The sequence below is a fragment of the Rutilus rutilus genome (assembly GCF_951802725.1).
Source record: "Rutilus rutilus genome assembly, chromosome: 19".
NCBI classification, from domain to species: Eukaryota; Metazoa; Chordata; class Actinopteri; order Cypriniformes; family Leuciscidae; genus Rutilus; species Rutilus rutilus.
This window is the reverse complement of record NC_140232.1, coordinates 11494155-11521936: the sequence shown is the minus strand read 5'-3', so window position 1 is coordinate 11521936 and position 27782 is coordinate 11494155. Positions and strand designations below refer to the sequence as shown.

Here is a 27782-nt window from a genome sequence, read left to right as displayed (position 1 = left end):
AGAATTGAAAAGTGGAAGAATAAAATCTCTCTAGAATTAAGCATATTATAATTGGACTCAAAGGGCGTTTGAAACACACACACACACACACACACACACACGACCCCGCCTCTCCAAACAACTCTCAACGCTCTCACTCGGGTCCAGTAGCGCGTCTGAGGATAAACGAGCGCGCGCGAGTCCGCACTTTGAGAATCTGCATCCACGAGGAAAACAACTAAACCGCATCTCTGCTGCAAAAGGTGAGGCGTATTTTTTATCGTCTTTCAGTTTCTTCATGCATTTGTCAAGAGCCTGTACCCTGGATATACTGAGTTAAATTAAGGCTAAGTGGTAAAAAGGTTAAAATAGTCAACATTTGAGGACGCACAAAACCAAAGCATAAAAAATAGTTTAACTAGACGTAGCCTATACAGTTTAAAATATAAAACATTAATTAATGAATATAATAGGCAATCAGTATAGCCTATTAATAATAATTAGCCTGTCATGTATTGCAGAAGTAGCAATTGCAGTCTCATCACATGACATGGTATTAAGTAATGACAAGATTTTAATAGAATGAATAAACGGATAGTTCAAGTTAGAAAATTAAATTTATTCATTGCTTTTCTTACGAATAAGTAGCTATGGCTCAGGATAAATTTAGGTTATTTATTTTGAAATCTACAGTTATTCTTCTATTAATGGAATAGAACATGCATTTATTGTTGGTCTGTTAACTCCTCCGTTCATGAATCTCTCCTCGTTGTTTTGATTAACCTTTTGTGAATGAGAACCAGCAAGATGAGGGGAAGTCCGACTCATTTCTGCAAATCGGTTCTTTTGAACAGCTAATTTCAAAGAACCGGTTAAAATCATCGATTCGGTGGTTTTTTTTTTTCACGTGGCATATTATTAAACGTTCCAATAAAGCAATATGTAGAACATTATTACTGTTTATTACTTTTAGCATATTACCAGCTCTACTAACGTTTTGGAATGTATTTTTAGTATACATCTATAGGCTACTAATAGAAAAATATGTACTGAAACATATGAGAAAGATGGTTCTCGGTTCAGTCCAATGGGCAGATTCAGTACGCATAACATATTTAGTTTAGACTGTATTAGCGAACTGGTTCAACAACAACAACAACAACAACCAAAAAAAAAAAAAAAAAAAAAAAATCAATGAAAAAGAACAATTCATTCAGTAGTCTGCATCACTGTAACTCAAGTGTGTGTCGGTGTGTGGAGAGAGGGCAGGTATGCTTGAGTGTGATAATAAACTGCTAAATGAAATTCCTGCAACCAAAGTTGTGAGCTTCACACCTGGCAAGGCAAAGATTGCGGATTTACGACCTGGATGAAAGCTTTTTGAGGGCAGCTGGATCGAAGGGAAATTGAAGTGATCAAGCAAAATGCTAGAAAATCGACAGCTGAATTAAAGGACTTAGAGAGTCAATCTTTTTCTGTTTTTATTCCTTCTCCTCTAGGATATAAGCGATCTAGCATGTAGACATCACCATGTTGATGAGCTCGTTAGTCTAATCATTAGGCTACTCGTTACTTTTTTCAAAAGTAATATTGTTACTTATTACTCCCTGCCAACAATAACTTGTTATATTACTTTTCTGTTACACCCCACAAAATCAGTAATTGCGTCATTTCTCTTTTCTCCTCTCTATGAATGTCAGGGTATAATTACATGTTTACTTCGTATATTTCTTTAGACAGTAATTATCATTTCTATTCTTTTTCCACTAAATGATGTGATTCTGATGAACATTAGTGGCTCCTCAGTGTTTTCACTTATGTGATCGCTGTTCTGACTCAGTGAACAATGATTTGCTGCAGATACATTACTCAGATACATACTTGGTTACTCAGATGCACTTGATTATTGGCATTATGTCTTCCCTGGATGACAAAAAAAGAATCTCATGTAAGAATAAGTTGGGTATAATATATCGGGATCAAACGGATGTATACGGGCAAGCCATGTAATGTCAGAATAAAGAATATGCAACAATTTACATTTGACAATAATGTTCATGTGCATGAGTCATAAAGATTCCGAAAATTAATCTAGGGATGATTGGATTGGTGGTCTTCAAATCAGTAGGGGTTAAGACGACACAAATAAGGTTGTAACGAGCCATTTTATGGATGGCAACTGTAATATTTGTTGATTTGTTATACTACTCGTTATTGGGGAATGTAAAATTATTATTGCAAAAACTGTCCAACTCTGGACATCACAGACTGCATAATCTTAAACACATGATTTACACATTAAATTGTATTTTGATTGTGTAAATCTGATAAATATCTGTCTACCAAACATGTATTTTTGTTCAGAAAAGTGAACATATTGTAAAATCTATGATTTACTTCACTGCTTTGGTTAACAAAATAACTGATTGATTTTAATCTCCCTCCTTCTCAGGCAATTCTGTGAGACTGATTCACAACGAATACTGTTGAAATGGAACTGAATGTGTTAAGCTAGACAAAAGATGTCAAAGGCTTTGAGAAGGTCTTTTCTGACACTAGATCAATTGATCAATTCAATTTGCATTTAAAACGAATTGGGGAATTTGTTGCATGACCAATGCATGCTGTCATATATTTGATCACTGCTTACTCATGCCTTTCATTTGCTATGTTGGTAGGAAAAGGTGTCACTTATGAAAGACTTCATCAGGGCTGTGTCTAAGGAGCTTAAAGGGTTAGTTCACCCAAAAATGAAAATTCTGTCAGTAATTACTCACCCTCATGTTGTTCCAACCCCATAATTATCGTTCATCTTCGGAACACAAATTAAGATATTTTTGAGGATGAACGAAAGTCTTACGGGGTTGGAACAACATGAGGGTGAGTAATTACTGACAGAATTTTCATTTTGGGGTGAACTAACCCTTTAAAGGGATGGTTCACATAAAAATGGAAAATCTGTCAAAATCCTTTACTCTCACATAATTTCAAACCATATCTACGGTGGCCGAGAGGTGCAAAACAAATCACAATTACAAAAACAAAATAACAAATCCAAAAACAAAACAACAAATTATAAACACAATGGCAAGTCTAAAATCAAAATAACAATTCAGAAAACACAACGACAATTTAGAAAACAAAATAACAATTCAGAAAACAAAATAACAATTCAGAAAAAACAAAATGACAATTCAGAAAACACAACGACAATTCATACAAAATGGAAAAGGTAGGTATATTTTGAGGATGGCATACGTATCGCTGAATGGACGAGACACCTGTCAATCAAGCGAGAACCGGAATCAAGCGATACTGGAAGTACCGAGGGTAGAAAAGCGATTCGTTTTTGAACGTGTGAATATGTATTGTCCTTACTGTGGATTAAAATTTCTGCAGTTCATGTGGAAAAAATCTCGAGGTTTTAAAAGATTTTTATATGTGCAATAACAGCAGGGTCATTGTTAGTATGCCCACAAGTAAGCCTGAGGACACGTATAGAAAAACCATCTATGCACCTGGATGTGCCGAAACCAAATGGCTTTAGTTTATCGTACCCATCAACATGCCAAAGATAGCTCGGTCCCATGGAGTGATAGGTATGCCTAACGAATCTACAACATGTCCTTTGTTCTGTCCCTTGTGGGTTGAGTTCTTGCAGCAGCCGCATAATGTCATCACGTTTAACACGCAACTTGTGCTTCTGCAGAAGTACTAACCACATTGTCCGGTAGCCGAACAACTGTCCTGGTCCATGCAGCTCTGCTCTTATAGCATTCCTTACATTGTTTATCGGCGAATAGTTCTTTCTTCTGAACATAACAGCATCCTTCAGGTGTGTTTTTAAAGCGCAAGCTAATTTTAATGTCGTGGTATGTCGCCAGCATGTCCACAATCATGGCATATGAATGTCCTTCTTCAAAGTAACGTTTAATGTGTTTCATTTTCGCATTTAGCAAAACAAAGTTGATCACAAATTTCTTGATTGACAGGTGTCTCGTCCAATCAGCGATAAGTATGCCATTCTCAAAATATACCCACCTTTTCTGTTTTGTATGAATTGTCGTTGTGTTTTCTGAATTGTCGTTTTGTTTTTTTCTGAATTGTTATTTTGTTTTCTGAAGTGTTATTTTGTTTTAAAAATTTTCGTTGTGGTTTCTGAATTGTTATTTTGATTTTAGACTTGCCATTGTGTTTATAATTTGTTGTTTTGTTTTTGGATTTGTTATTTTGTTTTTGTAATTGTGATTTGTTTTGCACCTCTCGGCCACCGTACATATCAGCTTCTATTTTTTTTTTTTTACTGTAGCTTATTTTACATACACTGAACAAAATTATAAACGCAACACTTTTGTTTTTGCCCCCATTTTTCATGAGCTGAACTCAAAGATCTAAGACTTTTTCTATGTACACAATAGGCATATTTCTCTCAAATATTGTTCACAAATCTGTGTAAATCTGTGTTAGTGAGCACTTCTCCTTTGCCGAGATAATCCATCCACCTCACAGGTGTGGCATATCAAGATGCTGATTAGACTGCATGGTTATTGCACAGGTGTGAGCCACTATCGTGATGCCACACCCCCCACCCTGTCAGACCAGCCCAGTCTCACGGCAGTTCGTGAAATGGTTACGTAATTTAATCTATTGATTTGTGTACACGGACACGTTTATCTGTTGTTGTTGTTTTCGTGATGGTCAGCACGATTCCGTAGCATTAAGAGCGTCTACGGTAGCGAGTAGTATGAAAGGCCGAAAATCCGGTTGGTTGGGGTGGTGGATTTCGGCGATTCTTGCAAAGCTGTATACAGCTTCTCTGCTACTTTTTTTTTCCCTTACGTGCAACCTATTGGAAAGCCCGGATGAGTAATTAGTTGGGTTAGTAAAATAACAAAATTATAGTTTTTTAAAAATATATGAAGTTAAAGTTTACATAAATATATGTAAACTTCTATGTATATTTTTTAAACTTATATTTGAAACAGTGGGTAAACTAACGAAAAATAAAGCTTCAAGCCCAGACGTTTTCAAGCAGCACAGAAGTAATGACTTTATGAACTTCTTTATACTTACAAGATTGATAATATCAGGGAGAAAATTATAACTATGCAACCGTCTACTACAGAATTGCATCAGGCAGTGCATTGTAGTCTCCTTGAGGAAAATTTCAATTCATTCATTGCTATAGGAGAGGACGAATTTACTAAACTCGTTAAATCATCTAAATCGACAACATGTATGTTAGACCCTTTACCGACTAAGCTATTGAAAGGTATGCTTCCAGAGATCATAGATCCTCTTCTTATTATCAAAAACTTTTAAGCTGGCTATGATTAAACTGCTTGTTAAAAAAAACAAAAACGCAACTTGATCCTAAATAATTAGTCAATTACAGGCCGATCTCGAATCTACCTTTTCTGTCTAAAATACTAGAAAAGGCAGTATCCTCACAACTATGTTCCTTTTTATAAAGAAATGGTGTCTGTGAGGATTTCCAGTCAGGATTTAGACCATACCATAGTACTGAGACTGCTCTCATTAGAGTCACAAATGATTTGCTCTTATCACCCGATCATGGTTGTATCTCTCTATTAGTCTTACTCGATCTTAGTGCTGCATTTTATACTATTGACCACAACATTCTTTTAAATAGACTCGAAAATGTCTGTTGGCATTAGTGGAATTGCATTAGCATGGTTTAAATCATACTTATCTGACCGTTGTCAGTTTGTAGCAGTAAATAAAGAGATGTCTTATCGATCACAAGTTCAGTATGGCGTACCACAAGGCTCAGTACTAGGACCATTGCTGTTCACTCTGCACATGCTACCCATAGGAGATATCATTAGGAAACATGGCATTAGTTTTCACTGTTATGCTGATGATACTCAGCTCTATTTCTTCACGCCCAGACGAAACTTACCAATTCAAAAAATGAACGGAATGCAATGCTGATATAAAAACCTGGATGACTAGTAATTTCCTACTACTTAATTCTGAAAAAAAACAGAGATTCCAATTATTGGACAAAAAACTTCCTCACGTAATAACCTAGAATACTGTCTAACACTTGATGGGTTATCTGTCAAGTCTTCCTTGTCGTTTAGGAACCTGGGTGTGCTCTTTGATACCAATCTTTCATTTGAAAGTCACGTGTCTAGTATCTGTAAAACCGCATTTTTCCATCTTAAAAATATATCTAAATTACATCATATGCTCTCAATGACAAATGCGGAACAATTAGTTAATGCGCTCATAACCTCAAGACTAGATTTAAAGGGATAGTTCACCCAAAAATTGAACTGAACACAAAAGAAGAACAAAATGTCTGTAACCAAACAGTTGATGGACCCCATTGACTTCCATAGTAGGAAAAAAAAATACTATGCACTATGAAAAATACACATTTTTCAAAATATCTTCTTTTGTGTTCATCAGAAAAAAGAAATTCTTACAGGTTTGAAACAACTTGAGGGTGAGTAAATGAGGACAGAATTTAAATTTTTGGGTGAACTATCCCTTTAATGCTATTATGGGTGGTTGCCCTGCACGGTTAATAATTAAACTACAGCTGGTCCAAAATGCAGCAGCTCGAGTTCTTACAAGAACCAGGAAGTATGACCATATAAGCACAGTTCTGTCAACACTGCATTGGCTCCCTATTAAACAATGTATACATTTTAAAATATTGCTGATTACTTACAAAGCACTAAATGGTTTAGCTCAGTACTTGAGCGAGCTCTTACCACATTATAGTCCTTCACGTCTATTGCAATGTCAAAATTCCAGCCAGTTGATAATACCTAGAATATCAAAATCGACTGCTGGCGGTTGATCCTTTTCCTATTTAGCACCAAAACTTTGGAACAGTCTTCCTAACATTGTTCGGGAAGCAGACACACTCTGTCAGTTCAAATCTAGACTCAAAACACATATATTTGACCTAGTATACACATAATACATTATAGACTTCTATAATTCAATGCTAGGCTGCATAGATTAGGTCAGCCGGAACTGGGAACACTTCCCATAAATCCTGATGTACTTGTTACATCATAAGAAGGGTGGCGTCTACGTTAATGTATCCAGATCTGATGAAGGAACTGCGCCTGGACACGACGACAATGCAGTCCTGAAGTGTCAACTAGGCTCTCCCCTGTGAAGACCTCCTTCCCTTCCCTTTACCTCTGTACAGATTAAACGTTGTCGTTTTATCTGTACAGAGTTACTAAGTGGCTACACGGATGCAATAAATAATTCTGTATTATACATTTTTAAGGCCAGACAAGTAGTTTGTTGAGGGTTGATTTGTAAAAAAGGACTACACGCCTGCACACATATATATTTAAACGTGCATACCTATGGACTGAACACGTGATGCGCATGTGCATGGTCTGTGTTTGCGCAGAGATAACTGATAATTGTTTGCACCTTGGAACCTATTTCCGGGAGTCAAAAACACTATTAGAATGCAGTTACAATGCCCCTAAAATTCCAGATATAGCCTAGGGGCAATGCCCCTGCATGAACTTTTGTGTTATATAATATGGTATAGTTAAGCACACAAGCAAGAGTGCTGTTTTTTGCACATGTGGTATTAATTTTATACAGATCATTAAACAAGAATTTAATATTGTGAATTACAATTTGTCAATAAACAAAGCAACACACGCTTTAATCAGCCGTTTTAACAAATTGTTTGAATGACTTCATTAAGCCTGTCACTTGCCGCCACCTACTGGTGGTTTTAGTTTCATATTTAAAGGATAATGTCCTTAAATAATTTCATGTGTCCAATAATGAAAAACATAGCATTATGACTGCAGTGTAATGCATTGTGTAAATGACATTTTCTTGCAAATGGAAACTTTTCTTAAATTTAAAGTTGGCAGAGGCTATTCTTGTTACAGCTTGACGGAAGGATGACGAAGATAAAGGTAGATCAAAACACTTTCTTTAATAATCTTAACTCAAGATACACAGGAACAGGCAAATGGGTGAGACAGCGTGAGAAACACAAACAGAGTGCTAACACAAACAATAACCAGCCAAGACATGGGTGAGAAGGGGAACCTAAATACACAGACAGATGAACACAAGACAGGTGATGCAGATGATGATAATAACTGGAACACAGGTGAGGGAGATGATGATAATGATGAACAGCAGGTGCAGGTGATGATGAAGGAGGATTCTGGGAACTCTAGTGCAGAGACAGACGGTGAAGAATGTGACAATTATAGATGTGCTAGATGCTATTTAGTGCAAATAGATTATCATATTGTAGGTCTATTAAGTACCTGTTATACGCTTTATTTAAATTTTTAAACATTTTCTTCATTTTTATTTAAAATTAAATGCCTCTCCGAACTGATAAGAGATGGGTATAGGGAGGAAAAAAGGGATCGGGAAAGTGCTCCCTTTCACTTAGCTTTCCTGCTCTTATTTGTGTTTTATGTGTTGTTATGCAGGTCTTTCTATATTTTAATCTGGTTGGTCTGTAAAGCACTTTGGTCAGCCTAGTGGCTGTTGTAAATGTGCTATACAAATATAGTGAACTTGAACTTGAAAAGGGAGACTAAGGTTGTTTGCGTCAAAAGCTAAATCTGCTGTTCTTACTCTGCACGCCACTCACTCCCTTTACCAGACCTTTTTTTAATTTTGTCTGACCAAACCAGATAGCCTGGTAGGAAGATTTTAATATATATATATATATATATATATATATATAAAAATAAAAAAATATCCATAATAATCACACTAAGCCGGTTAAAAAGACAGCTTGAATATTTACACACGCAAATCGACTTTCTCTTGCCGCAGTCTGCTGTACTTTCTACAAGTCCTGATTTACCGATGTCTCGTCCAATCAGCAGTCAGTATTCCATTCGCCTCATATACCTACCTTTTCCGTTTTGTCTGACTTGTTGTTGTGTTTTCTGACTTTCTATTTTGTTTTCAGATTTGTTGTGTTTATAATTTGTTTTGTTTTTGGATTTGTTATTTTGTTTTCGGAATTGTGATTAGAAATGAAAAAGGCACTCACATGAGGTGTAATATTTAAATGGGTCCTTTTATGATCTTCCACTTTTTAACTTTAGTTGGTCTGTAATGTTGCTGGTTGAGCATAAAAAAGATCTGTAAGGTACAAAGTACATTCTAAAGGGAGATATTTTATTTAACAGAATCTACAATGCAAACCCTTTTCAAGAACTACATTGAACGACTCGTTATGGACTACAACGCGTCTTTTCTGGGCTTTATGAAGTCATTGGGCCCTATTTTAACGATCTGAAACGCAAGTGTCAAGCGCAAAGCGCAAGTAACTTTGTGGGCGGGTCTTGGGCGCTGTTGCTATTTTCCCGGCGGGATAAATGACTCTTGCGCCCGGCGCAAATCTAAAAGGGGTTGGTCTGAAGTAGCTTCATTATTCATAGGTGTGGTTTGGGCGTAACGTGAAATAAACCAATCAGAGCGACATCTCACATTCCCTTTAAGAGCAGGCGCGCTTGTTCTAAAGCGGATTCCTATTATAACGACGGATTTGCCAGGCGCATGCCAGGAGCGGTTCACAGCCGAGGAGACCGACGCTCTCGTCAGGGACGTTGGGGATGGAGAAACACACCCAAATTAACTTCGGTTAAACAGGCGTATGATAATTTGGGTAAATGTGTAAGCTAGATGTATGCTTTTATAATAAACTGTCTATCTATCTATCTATCTATCTATCTATCTATCTATCTATCGTAATAATGTATGATTTGCAAAAATGATAACTGCTGCGTCTGTATGTAGATGAGAGAATCAAAGTGTATGCGCGTTGTGCACACGCTACATTGATTAAGGCCAAGCATGCGCCCTTAAAATAGCATATGAATAACATGCGCAACGCGCCACTGACTTTAAACAGTTTTTTTTCGGTCAGTGGCGCAATTGTTTTCTAAACCTGTAAAATAGCATGAGGGAACGTTTGCGCCGGAACACGCCTCCTCTTTGCGCTGAACCGCCCCGGGGAGCGCAAGTGTATTTCCTAGTTTACCGATGTGCATCTGTGGAGGGAAAAGTCCGCTTTGCGCGGGTGCAAAATAGGAATGATACATGCGTTGGTGTACAAAGTCAATTGCGCTGGGTGCAAGATAGGGCCCATAATGTTACTCATTTAAATAATCCACGCCCCCGAAAAAAAAAAAAGAAAAAAAAAGGACGAGGCCTGGTTGAGCTACATTAGAGAAGACACAGTGGTTTTTCGACAATGTTTTCAAAACGTATTTTTTTGACATTCCTAAGGCTGACGAATTTAGAGCGGTTAAAATGTATTAACATTGTCAGGGGCTGAATCAGGCTTGAATTGGTTTGAAATTGACAACATTCTTAATATTTACACTAGAGAAGAACTTGCAGTTATGGAGGGGCGGGACATTTCACGTGCTGCCAATCACAACACACTGGACCAGCTAACCAATCACAGCACATTTCGTATATTCAGAAGAAGGAGCTTGTGATGAAATGATAAGATGGATTCAATTGCAAGTAAAAGTGAGTTTATTGGCAAATACAGGAACAGAGATGATGATGATGATGGGGTGAGACAATGTCCAGGGAAGCAAACACTTAGTGACACAGGGACGCCGTGGTACAGCCCAGTCCAGACGTGAAGATCCTGTGACATGAGTGAAGAAGACGGCAAAGATACGGAAGTTGACGGCGGCAATAATCCGAGAGATACTGATGAAGTGAAGGCGGACGTGCAGGACAAACGAACAGGCAGCAACAGTAACTGGTCAGGCGGGAACATCCAAACAACGATCTGACAAAAGACAAGGTGAAAACAGAGAGACTAAATAGGCAGCGCTGATCATCTGCAGCTGGCGTTCTGATCAATCATGATTGGGGTGCTGATCAGCCCAGTGATCAGCGGCTCCACCCCCCTCCAAGGAATATTCTTGGTAGAAAGCCACACCTTTTGACCCACGACGTATACGGGAGGCTTTGACCGGTGGCGATCGGCCTTAGCCTTAGTGCGCGCCCCCACCTGGAGCAGAGTCTCACGGGCTCTGGTCCATGTGCGGTGACACCTCTGGACAAAGGCATGAGCGGAGGGGACCGCGACTTCGGAATCCAGACTCTGAAAAATTGGTGGCTGGTACCCTAGACTACACTCAAACGGAGAGAGGCCCGTGGATGACACTGGTAACGAGTTATGTGCATACTCAACCATAGAAAGTTGTTGGCTCCAGGATGAAGGATTCTTGGACACCAAACATCGCAACACTCTCTCCAAATCTTGGTTGGCTCGCTCTGTCTGACCATTGCTCTGGGGATGATAACCCGAAGACAGACTGACAGTAGCTCCTAGTAATTTACAGAACTCTTTCCAAAATTTGGACACAAATTGGGACCCCCTGTCAGAGACCACGTCCATCGGGAGGCCATGTAAACAAAAGATGTGGTCTACAACAGTCACCGCAGTCTCCTTGGCTGAAGGTAATTTGGGCAAGGGAATAAAATGTGCCGCCTTCGAGAACCGGTCCACTACGGTTAAAACAACCATCATGCCATTAGAGGGCGGGAGGGCGGTGACAAAATCTAGCGCTATGTGGGACCAGGGTCCTGAAGGGACAGACAGCGGATGAAGTAACCCATCAGGAGGCCGGTTAGACGTCTTACCAATGGCACAAACTGAGCAAGCCAAAACAAAACAAAACTGCGTATGTCGCGAGCCATTAATGGCCACCAGAATCGTTGCTTTACTAACCAGCTAGTCCGATTTACTCCTGGATGACAAGCAATGTTGGAGCAATGACCCCATCGAATGACTTCAGACTGTAACTCCTCCGGTACAAACAATCGACTCGGTGGGCAACCGGGCGGAGGCGTAACCCCTTCTAAGGCCGACTTGACCTTCGATTCGACCTCCCATGTGAGTGTGGAGTTAACTATCTTCTCAGGCAAAATGCACTCGGGAGTAACCGGGCGTTCGGATGGATCAAAAATGCGAGATAAAGAATCGGGTTTGATGTTTTTGGACCCGGGGCGGTACGAGAGAGAAAAGTCAAAACGTACGAAAAAAAGTGCCCATCGAGCCTGCCTGGAGTTGAGTCTTTTAGCAGATCTAATATATTCAAGGTTCTTATGATCGGTCCAAACGATAAAAGGTACCCCCGACCCATCTAACCAATGACGCCACTCCTCCAACGCTAACTTGACGGCCAACAACTCTGTTACCAATGTCGTAATTACGTTCGGCAGGTGATAAACGGTGGGACAAAAACACACAAGGGTGCATCTTGTCGTCTGAGGAAGAACGTTGAGATAGAACTGCACCTACCCCCACCTCTGACGCGTCGACCTCCACCACGAACTGACGTGAGGGATCAGGGGCGACTAAGATGGGAGCTGAAACGAAGCGGCTTTTGAGGTTGACGAATACAGCCTCGGCTGTATCGGACCACCTGAACGTCGTTCTGGGGGAGGTCAAGGCGGTCAGAGGCGCGGCTAGTTGGCTGAAGTTGCGAATGAAACGCTGATAGAAGTTGGCGAACCCCAGAAACCTCTGTAGGGCCTTACGAGAATCTGGACTTGGCCAATCTACCACAGCCTTAACCTTGTCAGGATCCATACGCACTCCCTCAGAAGAGACGATGTAACCTAGGAAAGGAACAGACTGTGCATGAAAAGCACATTTCTCCGCCTTGACAAAAAGCCCATTCTCTAGCAACCTCTGAAGCACTCGTCTGACGTGTTGAACATGTTCCTGGAGAGACGAAGAAAAAAATCTATATGTCATCCAGGTAGACATATATGAACTGATCTACCATGTCTCTCAACACGTCATTGACGAGTGCCTGGAAAACTGCTGGGGAGTTGGATAGCCCGAAGGGCATAACCAAGTATTCAAAATGGCCCCTGGGGGTGTTAAATGCGGTTTTCCACTCATCCCCCTTCCTGATGCGAACCAAATGATAGGCGTTACGTAAATCCAATTTTGTGAAGACGGATGCTCCCTGCAATCTCTCGAAAGCTGAAGACATCAACGGCAAAGGATAAGTATTCTTTACCGTGATGTTGTTCAACTCTCAGTAATCAATACAAGGTCGCAGAGAACCATCCTTCTTCCCCACAAAAAAGAATCCCGCCCCCGCAGGAGAAGAGGAAGGGCGGATGAATCCGGAGGCTAGAGAATCAGAAATATATTTCTCCATGGCCTCCCTTTCTGGAGCAGAAAGTGAGTAAAGTTTGCCCTTACTCAGAGAGACAAAGTCTCAGGCGGAGACTTACCTGGGAGTAAATCTATAGCACAGTCATAGGGACGATGCGGAGGAAGAGAAGCAGCACGGGACTTACTGAACACTTCCTTCAGGTCGATGTACTCTGAGGGCACGTTAGATAAATTCACCGCCTCCTTCTGCAAAACAGAACAAGACACAGACGGACAGGCAGACACAAGGCAAGACTCATGACATTGAGTACTCCATGATGAAACAGAATTGTGTCCCCAGTCAACCCTTGGGCTATGCTGAACCAGCCAAGGGTGACCGAGGACGATGGGAGCCAGGGGTGAGTCCAAGAGGAGAAATGATATAGATTCCGAGTGATTGCCAGATGTGATGAATGTAAGAGACTTGGTAGAAAAGGTTATGGCGGGGAGTTCCTGACCGTTAAGGGCATTAACAGAAATGGTGTTCTTAAGTGGAGTGATGGGAATTCCAAGAGGCGGTGGGCCTGGGCGCAGCGGGAACAGTGAGGTGTTGAATCTGTTGGGTCAGCTCAGACACCTGTGTCACCAAGGCTTGTACTGCTCTTCCTGTAAGAGCCAGATTCTCTTCCTGTTGATCCATGCGGACGCTGCTGCGTGATAAAAACTCCTTGAGATCGGTGTTGCTTGCTGAATCCATGGTGGTTGGTCAGATCGTTCTGTGATGAAATGACAGAGATGATGATGATGGGGTGAGACAATGTCCAGGGAAGCAAACACTTAGTGACACAGGGACGCCGTGGTACAGCCCAGTCCAGACGTGAAGATCCTGTGAGATGAGTGAAGAAGACGGCAAAGATCCGGAAGTTGACGGCGGCAATAATCCGAGAGATACTGATGAAGTGAAGGCGGACGTGCAGGACAAACGAACAGGCAGCAACAGTAACTGGTCAGGTGGGAACAGACAGGAACATCCAAACAACGATCTGACAAAAGACAAGGTGAAAACAGAGAGACTAAATAGACAGCGCTGATCATCTGCAGCTGGCATGCTGATCAATCATGATCAGCGGCTCCACCCACACACACACACACACACAAACACAGACAAGAGAGAGACGGTGAATTCATGAACCGTGACAGGGCTTCATAGAAATCATATAATAGGATCTATAATCTATATTATATAATAGGATGGGGCTATAACAATTAAAGTCACAATGACCCACTGCCAATAGAAAATGAAGGCATCACACCCTGATGGGAAGCTCTCAGTAGTGAGATTTTAATACCCTATTTTAAAATTTTAATATCTCTGTAGATTGGTATGGTAATTGAGATTGGCATATTTTAATAAAGTTTGTAATAGGACCTTGGATTTCTTTTTTCATAGCCTGCATATCCCTCAAAAGAGAACCTAACAACCTCGAAGAGAACAACTTCTTGGACAGAATGTGCTGGAGGTTTGACATTTTCTGTCTGCATAATTAGGAACATAATGATAGTAATGTTTTAGCGGAAATGTTTTGTGCTGCATTGCTCGCCACAGTTATGTTTTAATGTTTTTTTTAATGTTGTTGTTGTTGTTGTTTTTTGGGGTATGCTGGAGGCTGAGAATAACACACACCTCACATGCCTGCCTATTTAATCATACTATAGATATCAATAGATGTTTTAGGTAGGGTGCAATTCAAGCAAACATTATTGCAAGTTTCTGGTCAATATGTTATAATTAGACCTGGGATAAATAGCTTAAAAAAAGAAAAGAAAAAAGAGTTCACAAATATTTTAACAAGAATCAATACATATCTTGATAGGTCTAAAATAGTTTTCCTGGAGGGCCACAGCTCTGCACAGTTTAGCTCCTACCAGCTCCAACTCTGGAAGTTTCTAGTAATCCTGAAGACCTTGATCAGCTTGATCAGGTGTGCTTGATTATGGCTGGAGCAAAACTGTGTCCCTCCAGGAATTGAGTTTGAGACCACTGCTTTAGAGGGTGTGTGTGTTTTTTTCATTCAGATAAACAATTTGGACAAAATAGTACATGGAAGCTTGTTTTCACTTATAAAAAATGTCACGTCAAATTTATTTGGTGTTTTTCACAATACAAGTTTAAAGCAGCTTTACAGAGAATCATGATCATAATATCTTTATGCCTTATAGTCACATTTAGCAGATTAGAGCAATAATATTTTATAGCAGGGATTCTCAACTCTGGCCCTTGAGCTCCACTTTCCTGCTGAGTCCAACCCTAATCAAACTAATCAAGGTCTTCAGGATTAGAAAGGGCTAAGGGCCTTATACACCTGTGGCCTGATGTATAAAAAATGGGCATAGAAATGTTTGTATGCAAATTTCCACGCACATATTGGGGTTTATTAAAAAGAAACTAGGTGTAAGTATGTGCGCACCATACGGACACTCCATGCGACTGCACTCTTTTATTTTATTCAAATAATTTAAGTAAACCGAATGATTTAAACTCTGTTTTCATTTTTGATATACACATTTAGATTAAATATGCCACTTTTATTAATGGAGTTATGTCATGACAAATCTCTGTAGATTGGCATGGTATTTGAGATTGGCATGGTAATGAATATGGCAATGTTAATTTGGTCTTGTCAGAATAGATCTGCTACGCTGCTGCTGCTGCAGAGCAAGTACAGAGACTTGCTACTGCCAATACAATCACAGACATTGGCTACGTTTACATGCACAACTTTTGTTTCAATCGGACTGAATTCATTCCGATTGATGGATCCGAACGTTGTGTTTACATGAACGCTGTAAACATGTGATCGGGTTGATGTGCTTCACAAAGCTTCAATGTCACAAGCTTCAAATTGGAATAGATTTTTTGACATCAGTTTCCTGCTGTTTCTGCTGTTTGAGAATAATAACCATTCTCCTACATTGGTTTTTTATTTGTTTTAATCAGCAGACTTAAAGGAGAACTCCGGTCAATTTTAACATTGAGCTCATTTTTTTGTACATTTGGAGTGCTGTCAATACAGAGAACAACGACAAAAATCGGTGTTGCCTACACCGAGTTATTCTATTTTTAAAATTTGCACCCTATTGACTTCAATGGGGCAAGTAGTAAGCCTGCTTTTTAGCCTCTTAACATCCTTTAAGTGTCATTACAAGTGCACAGAAAATGTGCGTGATTCCTTCCGAGTGAACACGGGTGGATCTGACTGCAGTAGATGTTAGAGATATTAATAAAAATGAAGTTAATTCAGCCAGCGCTCATACCTTTGTTTACATCCTGTTTTCGGTGGAAGGCCATAGTAATCGATTGTCGAGTTCACGCGCGTGATCATAGGTACTAAACCTATGCGCGTGAACTCGACAATCGATTACTATGGCCTTCCACCGAAAACAGGATGTAAACAAAGGTATGAGCGCTGGCTGAATTAACTTCATTTTTATTAATATCTCTAACATCTACTGCAGTCAGATCCACCCGTGTTCACTCGGAAGGAATCACTCACATTTTCTGTGCACTTGTAATGACACTTAAAGGATGTTAAGAGGCTAAAAAGCAGGCTTACTACTTGCCCCATTGAAGTCAATAGGGTGCAAATTTTAAAAATAGAATAACTCGGTGTAGGCAACACCGATTTTTGTCGTTGTTCTCTGTATTGACAGCACTCCAAATGTACAAAAAAATGAGCTCAATGTTAAAATTGACCGGAGTTCTCCTTTAAAGGCACACTATGCAAGATTTGTACCTTAATATAACAGCTTCAAAGTCATTTCGATGGTAAACGAACTCGTAGTGGGGCGAATCATCCCGATAGCAAAGCAGGGGGGGACGCTGCTGGCAAAACCAGCAATGCAGGTTCGAGAGGTGGCGAGAATCACGACTTGCTTTACGGCACGACGTCACATACATCAACAACATATGAAGCAGCCTCTATGGAGACACTAGCACGCATTTCAGACGTGAATCATGGCAGAGTCGACTAAGAAAACGAAGAAAGCACGGTCAGAAGAGTCAAGGAAAAGAAAACGAGAAACTGAAAAAAAAAGAAAACTTACTATCATCCTATTACCATCATCAGTAGTTCATCTTCAATAGCACAACATATACAATTATGCAGTAGCCTAATATTTGTATGAAATCGTGAAACGTTACCTGGACAGTAGACATCTTCGGAGTCTATCTGTGCCTGTTCGATGTCCAACGCTTCCATCCTACTGAACAGGTACCGATATACAGGGGGGAGGGGATCAGGCCGTGAGTGCAGAGTGGTATTCATGACAGTAACATTAAATACAAGTACTCCACAGTGACTCTATTACAGCGAAATGCAAAAGGAAAAAAGAAAATAATCATGAGGAAAAGAATGCAGTGACTGAAAAGAGCTCTTGCCATTGATATACTTGTTGTCATTCATAAATAAAACATGAAAGAAAACTGATAGCTCATTGAGTCAAACTGATGGATAAGCTTTATTTGTAGGGCAACCTTATGATTTGAAATTCTTTCAGTCTTGGCTAAGTCGTTTCAGTCTTTTTGAATGGAAGTTCCCCAAACCGGAAGTGCCACCCATAATTCAAAACGCGGTAATCTCGTCAGGAATAAGGTGGGTAAAAGCTATGTCCTAATTAAACTAAGGCCTCAAACTGGCTTAGTCTAAACCGGGGCTGAAATTACTGAGATATTCATGTAACGTCACTTGATTTCAAATAACTGCAAAAGCATTCTAAATGTTCAATATATCATCTAATGAGGGCTTGTTAATTTGTTCTTCATCTAACTCTACCTGTCGACACCCTTGACTTATGTATCCCATCTTATCCTTGAATGTGAAGGTTTAAGCTAATTAAGTAAGTTGTCTCAGACATTTAGCTCGTCATTCTGTTTAAAATGACTTGCTGAAATTGATCACTGTCAAATAGGTATTTCTGAATACGTGTCAAATAAAAAAAAATCCTTCTGCAAAAAGCCCTGATTGAAGACATCAATGACAAGATACGCATTTAAGCCAGTAATGAATTAGATTAGATTAGATTAGATTAGATTCAACTTTATTGTCATTACACAAGTACAGGTACAAGGCAACGAAATGCAGTTTAGGTCTAACCAGAAGTGCAATAGCAGCAAGTGCAGGATATACAGTGGTTCATAAGTGCAGAACATGGATATGTACTGAATAAATATAGAGTTGAATACTATTATAAACAAAAATTTACAGATAGATTGTCCTATGAATATAATATACAGATAACTATTACTGTGAACAGAATTTACAGCTAGATATGTACTGAATATAATAATATACAGATGGCTATTACTATAAACAGAATGTTTACAGATAGATATGTACTGAATATAATATACAGATGGCTGTTACTATAAACATAATTTTACAGATAGATATGTACTATGAATATATATACAGATGGCTGTTACTATAAACAGAATGTGAGCATAATATACAGATGGATATTACTATAAACAGAATTTTACAAATAGATATATGTATAAGTTAGGCTAATGAGCAGTATAACAATGGATTTAAAGTAGTGCAAATAAAGTTTGGACAGAAGCTATCCGAGTGAGTGCAGTGGAAAGTAATTGCATATTACAGTTAAGGTACGATATTGCAATGTATATATAACAGTCGGTACTGTAAATAAACAGTCGGCAGTGCAAATGAGCATATTCCAGTCAAGGTAGTAGTGCAAGATGCATATGTAAACAGTTGTTACTGTAATAACAGTCAGCAGTGCAAATGAACATTATAGTATTGCAAATAACAAAATGGAGGCAGGTGTGAGGAGGGAGAGGAGAGTCAATCAGTATATAAGGGGAGTGGGATCAATGAGAGTTAGAGTTTAATAAAGAGACAGCTCTGGGGAAAAAACTGTTCTTTAGTCTGCTGGTCCTGGTCCGGAGGCACCTGAAACGCCTGCCGGAAGGCAGGAGAGAAAACAGTCTGTGGGCTGGGTGAGAGGAGTCCTTAAGGATGCTGCGAGCTCGATGCAGACAGCGTTTCCTCTGGATGTGCTCGATGGCAGGTAGTGGAGTCCCAGTGATGCGCTGGGCGGTTTTCACCACCCGCTGCAGTGCCTTGCGCTCTGCAACAGAACAGCTCCCATACCACACTGTAGCACAGTTGGTCAAGATGCTTTCTATTGCACAGCGATAGAAGTTCACCAAGATAGTGGAGGAAAGCTGATTCTTCCTCAGTGTCCTCAGGAAGAAGAGGCGCTGGTGAGCCTTCTTGACCAGGCTGGAGGTGTTGGTTGTCCAGGTCATGTCCGCCGAGATGTGGGTCCCCAGGAACTTGAAACTGGAGACACGCTCAACAGCCATTCCATTGATGTGGATGGTGTCGTGTGTGCCTCTTGACACTTTCCTGAAGTCCACGATGAGCTCCTTCGTTTTGGTGGTGTTGAGGAGCTGGTTATTTTTGGTGCACCATGTGGCCAGGTGCTTGATCTCCTCCCTATAGGCAGTCTCATCGTTGTTGCTGATGAGACCAATCACCGTAGTGTCGTCCGCAAACTTGACGATGGAATTAGATCCGTACACAGGCTTGCAGTCGGAGGTGAAGAGGGAGTAGAGGAACGGGCTTAGCACACAGCCCTGTGGTACACCAGTGTTGAGTGTGATGGATGTGGAGCAGTTGGAGCCTGATCGAACATTCTGGGGTCTGTTGGTCAAGAAGTCCAAAATCCAGTTGCACATGGAGGTGTTGAAGCCCAGGTCTCCAAGTTTGGCTATTAACTTAGTTGGGATGACAGTGTTGAATGCTGAGCTGAAGTCAACAAACAGCATGCGTGCATAAGTGTTCTTATTGTCCAGATGTGTGAGCACAGAGTGCAGTGCCATGGAGACTGCATCCTCTGTGCTCCTATTGCTACGGTAGGCAAACTGGTGTGAGTCCAATGTGGATGGTAGAGAGTCTTTTAGGTGTGCCAGGACCAGCCGCTCAAAGCACTTCATTACGATGGGTGTGAGTGCTACAGGGCGGTAGTCATTAAGGCACTTCGGGCTGGAGTGTTTTGGCACTGGCACAATGGAAGTGCATTTAAAGCATGTTGGTACAGTTGCTTGGGCAAGAGACAGGTTGAAAATGTCTGTAAAAACCCCAGCGAGCTGCTCCGCACATGCCCTGAGTACGCGTCCAGGGATGTTGTCTGGTCCAGCAGCCTTGTGCGCGCTGATCCTGCTCAGTGCATTGCAGACATCTGTGGAGGAGAGTGTGATCGGTGGGTGGTCAGCTGAGGATTTGAGCTTGGTGGCAGTTTCTCTGTTGTCTCTTTCAAAGCGAGCATAAAAGTCATTTAGCTCGTTCAGGAAGTTGACATCAGTGGCTGCGGGGGTGGAGTGAGAGGGTTTGTAGTCACTGATGGCCTGAATGCCCTGCCACATGCGCCGAGGGTCAGCGTTGGAAAAGTGTCCCTCTATCTTAAGCTTGTAGCAGTGCTTGGCCTCTTTGATGCCCCTTTTCAGATTTGCTCTGGATGTGCTATAGGCTTGTGCATCTCCTGATCTGAAGGCAGTATTGCGTGTCTTCAATAGGAGTCGCACTTCCCTGTTCATCCATGGCTTCTGATTTGGGTATGTGGTGATCTGCTTCTGGGTTGTAACACTGTCAATGGTGGTATTAATATAATCCAGTACAGAGGAGGTGTAGCAGTCAATGTCCGTGTGAGAGCCACTGGTGGCTTGAGAAGCAAACATACTCCAGTCTGTGTGTAGAAACCTTTCCTGGAGTGAGAAATCTGCCCCCGCAGGCCACACCTTGATGGTCTTCACTGATGGCTTCACGCGATTGATCAGAGGTGCATATTTGGGGGTGAGGAACAAAGAAAGGTGATCTGACTGTCCCAAGTGGGGGAGGGGTGTCGCGACGTAAGCTTCAGCCATGTTTGTGTAAACATGGTCTAAGGTTTTGTTTCCTCTGGTGTGACAGGAAACATGCTGGTGAAATTTCGGTAGCACTGACTTTAAGTTTGAATGATTAAAATCACCCGCAACAATAATTAGGCAGTATCTACTGCTCTTGTAACAATTGAATGATTGGTGAAGAAAAAAAACAGAAAACACAGTCATTGCTTTGCAGTAGCTTGTTACAGGAAAGACCAACAATCATTTATGCTTAATCAATGAACCATTTACTCACTTAATTAGAGGGTGTTAGTGAATGAGGTTTATTTGCATTTCAATGGCAAGCACCCGTTGAAATGGCAAGGCCCACATGTGTTTGCAGCCGAGACACATTTGAGTCAAATCATGCTGGCTTTCATTAGTGCCTTTTGGAGTTTCTATTTACTGCTGTATGAGTAACCTGTATTTAATTTGAGTTTATATAATTTGTATGAGTAACCTGACTTCCGAAGAAAGTCAAGGTTGTGTTGAAGGGCTTTCTGCATCTCTTTCTATTCGGAAAATGGTTCGGTATTGAGAAAAGGAACTTTCAGTGCTCATTAAAGTTTGAAAAACTTTATAACACTTCGTTATATGAGCCAACTAAACTTTCATGACAAACTAGCACCTATATGTTTGGCACCACACGCCCCCACAGGACATAGGCCTACTCAAGTGGCTCACTTCCTCTTCACGGCCATTTCAGCCCATCTGTTACTGGTTTGAATTTTAGCTCAAGAGTTGATTTATGAAGAAAGCTAACCAAAATGTATCTCTTTCCTTATTAATATTCCAAAACCCCCACCCTTCAGGTCTCTGAAAGCAGTATTCCAGGATGGATGGAAGTGGTGGTGAATGTCTCAGCACTCCTGTGCCCTCGTCTTGCTTGGAAAACGTCACAATGGAAAATTCCAGCATGGGTCAAATCTACGAAGTCGTGCTGCAGTCCACGAACACGACCAAGCGCAATCCGCAGTTTGTTGGCGTGGAGCTCCTTCAGTCTTTTAAACCTCTCATCATCCCATGCTATGCTCTTGTGGTCCTGGTGGGAGTTTTCGGGAACTATCTGCTGCTTTACGTCATCTGCCACACCAAAAAAATGCACAACGTGACCAACTTCTTCATCGGTAACCTGGCATTTTCCGACATGCTGATGTGTGCCACCTGTGTGCCCTTTACCCTGGCATATGCTTTTAATCCTCGCGGGTGGGTTTTTGGAAGATTCATGTGCTACCTGGTGTTCCTCATTCAGCCTGTGACGGTGTATGTGTCAGTATTCACATTGACAGCCATTGGAGTGGACAGGTGAGCATTGCATCTGAGTGTTGTGTCTCTTGACAGTGTGACTAATTCATTATTGCATCAATGTCAACTAGCATTCTGGGGATTTTTTAGTGCATGTTTATGTAACTGACTGATTCGGCTGATTAATTGCATAAGCTATACAGTTCACAGCTCAAAACATTTTTAATGTTTACTTAAGCAAAATACAGTACACGAATGTTGTGAAATATTACAATTTAAAAAATAACTTTTCTATTTTATAATATTTTAAAATGCAATTTTTCATCAAGTGTGGGTTTTTTTTGTTTTTTTTTACAGTATATAAAATCCATGATGACTTAATGCACAAGTGTTTGTAGTAAATAAATAAATCATAAAATTGTCATTAGGAAAATATAGGAAATATTATAATTAATTATTCATTATAATTATAGAACACAAATGATTGGTTATTATTCAGCAGTGTATTTGATTTCTCAGCCAGTTAAAAGCAAGAGACAAGAAAAAATAAAACCTGTCAATTAATCAAAAGTCACTCACTTCTGAAATCATTATCATGATATGCCATGTTGTCATTATCATGTGACCTATCAGCATCAGTTGCGTTGCTTTCACTGGCATTCACAAATCCTCTCCCGTGGCTTTATGGGATCGTAGTGTCCATCATATGCACACTTCAGAATCTCACCGGAAATAGTAGGTCATCTGAGTACTTTTTGACTACTCTTTAATGAGTACTGTGAATTCAAACACTTAAGTTACTGCCAGAGGAATCATTTAGTTTATTTTTGCATTATATTACCAGCCATTATTGTCTACATTATAATGCTATCCAATCATTGCACTCCAACACGGAAGATATGACTTGTTTACGATGAACAAACCAGTAAAAAAATTTAATAATCGTCTATAGGCTGGAAATATTACTTTATTTAAACAACTTCTATTTGATCTAATTATTGGTGATTGCATCGTAAAGTAAGTGCATGAAAAATTGTGAACATTATGGTTTTGTTTCACCCAAACCTTTAATTTAATCCCCCCAAAAATAGACTTTAGTTGTTATTAAGATTTTAAGATTTTTGCTCTTTAATGCTAATGCATTTAATGTGATATGTTGTTTGTATTGTTTGTATTGTAAGGTGATCAGACTCTGAAGTACTGCGCATACACAGTATGGCTTGCACGCTCCCCTTTAAATCACGAAATATTATGACACCTTTTTTCTTTGTTTCACAATACCCAATTAAACCAATTTTAAACTGAGTTTGGTGTCTTTAGAAGTATCTATGCTGAATTTCACATAAATAAATCACAACAATCCTGTGCTATGGGCAGATACATTGATACAGGGTGCAGCGGAAGTTTTTATGCTCCTATTTGAAGTGTGATAAAGGCATACATATTCTGCAAATACATAGAAAGCTAGAAGGCTAAGTAATATCAAAGTGTTGCCAAATGTGAAATACCAAGGACACCTAACATAAACCAGGACTTATTTTCCCCATTTCTGAAAATATATAGAGGATCTTCTCTTTTTAACTTTGTGACTTCGTAAAGCCCTTAACCTTCCTGCGTAGTCAGTGATGGATGATGGTACTGCACATTAGCCACAGCACATGAAAAATTGGTGGATTGTAGTACAATAGGTGCATTAAGAATCCATTTACCCTCACTGGCTTTTTGCGCAGACAAAGCTGTCACCTCCTGTACGTGGTACACGGTGGTTCATCTTCTGTGCTTTTACACGTAGTGAAACCCACATGAATACTGTCTTTGAAAGCCCTTGATTTATCGTCGGGTTTAGATGCAGACCCATTCAACCAGGCTGGATTGGCCGGGGGCAAGGAAATGTCTGTACATTGAAGAGCGAACACATTGCAACATGTCTTCTTAAGCAAGACGTGGAACAGGTCCATGCTCACCTTGTCCTTGAAGCAAATAAAGAGTTTATTTTAGAGGTCTTGTTTTGATCCAGTTTCTAACAGCCCACTGAATATAGATGTCTTGTTTTGATCAAGTTTCTTACAGCCCACTACCCTGGAAATCCAAAGTTCTTGCGAGAGCACAAGTTGAATTTGCTCAGCGAGTTTACTCTGGCGTCGAGTAATGATGCTCATTAAATATGCCCTTGTATCGGAGCTGCACCAATCACATCGGTTTATGTGATATAGGCGGGCCAGAGGCGAGCTAAACAGATGACGACAGCGCTGTGACGTCGAAGTCATTAGTAAACATTGCAAGATGGCTATGGATGAATACCAGTTGTTTGAAACGGCTTTGGCCGCTACAATGAACGAGCTAGACTTGGCTTTTTATCTAAAAGAGGAACAGAAGACGGCGCTCAAATCGTTCCTTTGCAAGAAGGGCGTTTTTGCTGTTTTGCCGAACGGATACGGCAAGAGTCTAATCTACTAGTTAGCTCCGCTGGTAGCTAAGCGCATGGGGCTTGTTGTGATTGGTCGTAGTGTTATCCAATTGTGTGCAGTGATATTTTCAAATGCATGCTTGGTGCCGCCCCTCGAGCTGGCCGATTTTCATTAGTCGATGCCAGACCATTAATCTTTCAGATTTAGGTCTGGATTTCCAGGCTAACAGCCCACTGAATGTCTCTACAAAATCAACATGCTAAATCTCTCATTCGGTTCAGCTTGTTACGTTGTCTTTATATCTTAACACAAACCTCTAAAACGCAAATATCATTAAGAATGATTCTAAGAATTAATATTTCTGAATCGTACAGCAAAAACAGTGTTTTTAACAGTGTTTGCGGAGTAGTGTCACAACTAATACTAAAGCTTGAATTGACAATAAATTGTTGAATTGTGGAAAATACAAAAATATATGTAAAGTATGATTCATTTTCATTTTCAGCAAGGCAATACATATGATATAATCCTAACTAATTAAATACTCAATACTAAACTGACTTGCCACGTAAAGGGCTGGTTCACACACAGTAGCGTCTTTCTATGGCGCTTGTGTTTGATGTAATCATGCACCAGTAGACAGACTTCTTGTTTGAATGTCACATTTTTAAAATGACATGTCAAGTTAAACAAAATATAACTTAAAAGATCAATACAATACTGGGTTTTTAGTCAGGTGATAGATGTCATCATTGGCGTTTTTGGAGATCGACTTTAATGAATTTTAGCGCCACTGTTGAATTGAATACAACCCTTTTTAGGACTCGATTCCCAACGCGCCCGATTTAAGGAATAGATTCTTTATGGAATCGAATCTCAGCTCTAATGTGCTCTATGAGTCTAACCATATTGCCTGAAATAAACATGCCTTTTCATAAAAAGTTAAAATGATCTGATATTGTAAAAGGCATTGCAATATCAGATAACCTTGAATTTTGACACACAGTCAAGGTCTGCGGTGAAACAGTTCTGATAGCAGACAGGCCTATAAAAAATGATAATTTATTCCTTTACGGTGAATGTCCAAGCAAAGAAAGAGGCAAGCTTTGTTTCTGAAAGCCCTTATTAAAATGCTGCCAATTTTATAATCTTTTGTAAATCCAGCAGCTATAATCACAATGAAAGCATCCAAACTGCATATTTAACTAATATAAAACAACTGCAAGGCTTCAGATGGGTAAACTATATGATTTACACACTAAATCTAGCATAAACTCTTGTGTTACGAAATTTTCGGTTTCCGTGGATTTTGGTTTGGGATTAATACGATTATTTATGTTTATGTACAATAAGGCTGCATTTATTGGGCCTAGTTCATGCAGGTTTAATTTAGTTGTTACAGGCAGTGACACATTCCCAGTTTAAAAGCATCGCAAGCTAAGAAGAATAATGAACTGTATTCAATGTAGATGGATCATGGATGACTACACACTGCACATCCATACAAATGAACACATTAAAAACAAAGTTAAACAGTCTGTGTTTAGGCATAATTCAGTAACCTGTGCTTGCTTTTCTGTTAAAATTAACAGTGGTTTGTGAATGTAGATGCTTTAATAACAAATAATTTATCCTAAGCATTTATGCTGGGATGACATTATGCTAGGCAACGCGTAACTGAAAAAGTCAGTTCTGCGCAGGTTTATCCACATCTGGGATGGCATGAGGGTGAGTGATGAGAGAATTATGGTGGAATCCAAAATTAAAAAATGTGCTCATGATATAAGAGGTGTTGAACTATTGCATGGGATACAGATATGAGAACACAGCCATCACTCATTGCCTTAAACTGTCATTTTAACTTCCAGATATTACGCTACAGTTCATCCACTGAAGAAGCGCATATCAGTTCTGGCCTGCACGTACCTTCTCTCTGGGATCTGGATTCTGTCATGTGGTCTGGTAGCTCCTGCTGTGGCCCACACATACCACGTGGAGTTCAAGGATGAAGGTTTCACCATCTGCGAGGAGTTCTGGATGGGTCAGGAGAGAGAGCGACTAGCCTACGCTTACAGCACGCTCTTCATCACCTACGTTCTTCCACTGTCCGCTCTTTGCATCTCCTACTTGTGCATTTCGGTGAAGCTTCGCAATTGTGTGGTGCCAGGTCATCGTACCCAGAGCCAAGCGGAAGCCCAGCAGGCTCGGAAGCGCAAGACGTTTCGCCTGGTGTCCTTGGTCGTCGCTGCTTTTGGGATCTGCTGGCTGCCAATAAGCGTCTTCAATGTTCTTCGGGATATTGATATAGACTTGATCGACAAGCGATACTTCCTGTTGATCCAGCTGTTGTGTCACTTGTGTGGAATGAGTTCATCTTGTTGTAACCCATTTTTATACGCATGGCTGCATGACCGTTTCAGGGCGGAATTGCGGAAGATGTTTACCTGTCATAGACGGATAGGCATCGGGATTCCTGCTAACAACTGTGCCATCGCTAGCGTGGTTCTCTGACAGAAAATTAGCAGGTTGAGTTAGTTCAAAGACCAGCAAGGCTAGCAAAACACGGGGTTGCAAGCTTCTGGAATGGAGAAAGTGTTCACATCATCCTCTGCCATCTGCCAAGTTCCTCCATGTGCATCATGTTCAAGATGGACACAGATGGTCATTCTTGGAAGTACATACCATGTCTGCTGGTAAGAAAGCTGTTGGATTAAACCACGAGATTTCACCATACTGTCTGTGATTTGGATATGGATAACCTAAAAGGAAACAGGCTTTGGATGTTGGTCTCATCACAGAGAATGGTCCCTAAAAAACTGCAACAGAAACATTGAACTTCTGACACCCAACTTAAAAAAAGTGAATGAAGTACAGATTATGAAGTAACGCCTTTCAGATGGTTGGAATAATGTCACTGCATGTGTTTATAGGAGTTGTTATAGAAAGTAATATTTACATATATATGTACAATATTTTTGCAGCCACAGATAAAATATTTTAAAAGGACACATGGACTAGAGAGCTATTCAATATTTAAACTCTTTACTAATGAATTGGTTTCCTT

General features: G+C 40.2%; 1 protein-coding gene and 1 long non-coding RNA gene across 2 annotated transcripts; one reads left to right on the top strand and one right to left on the bottom strand.

The window, feature by feature from the left end:
* The first annotated feature begins 148 nt into the window (after positions 1-148).
* Positions 149-27782, top strand: prlhr2a (prolactin releasing hormone receptor 2a). The gene is made up of 3 exons (XM_084389405.1): positions 149-242; positions 21878-22370; positions 26587-27782. Exons 2-3 carry the CDS (start codon positions 21901-21903, stop codon positions 27227-27229), a joined length of 1113 nt encoding a protein of 370 aa, XP_084245531.1. The 5' UTR covers positions 149-242; positions 21878-21900; the 3' UTR covers positions 27230-27782.
* Positions 12372-26739, bottom strand: LOC311278510. The gene is made up of 3 exons (XR_014625448.1): positions 26645-26739; positions 17319-17380; positions 12372-14160 (listed from the first exon to the last, which is right to left on the bottom strand). It is a non-coding gene; the product is annotated as an uncharacterized lncRNA (long non-coding RNA).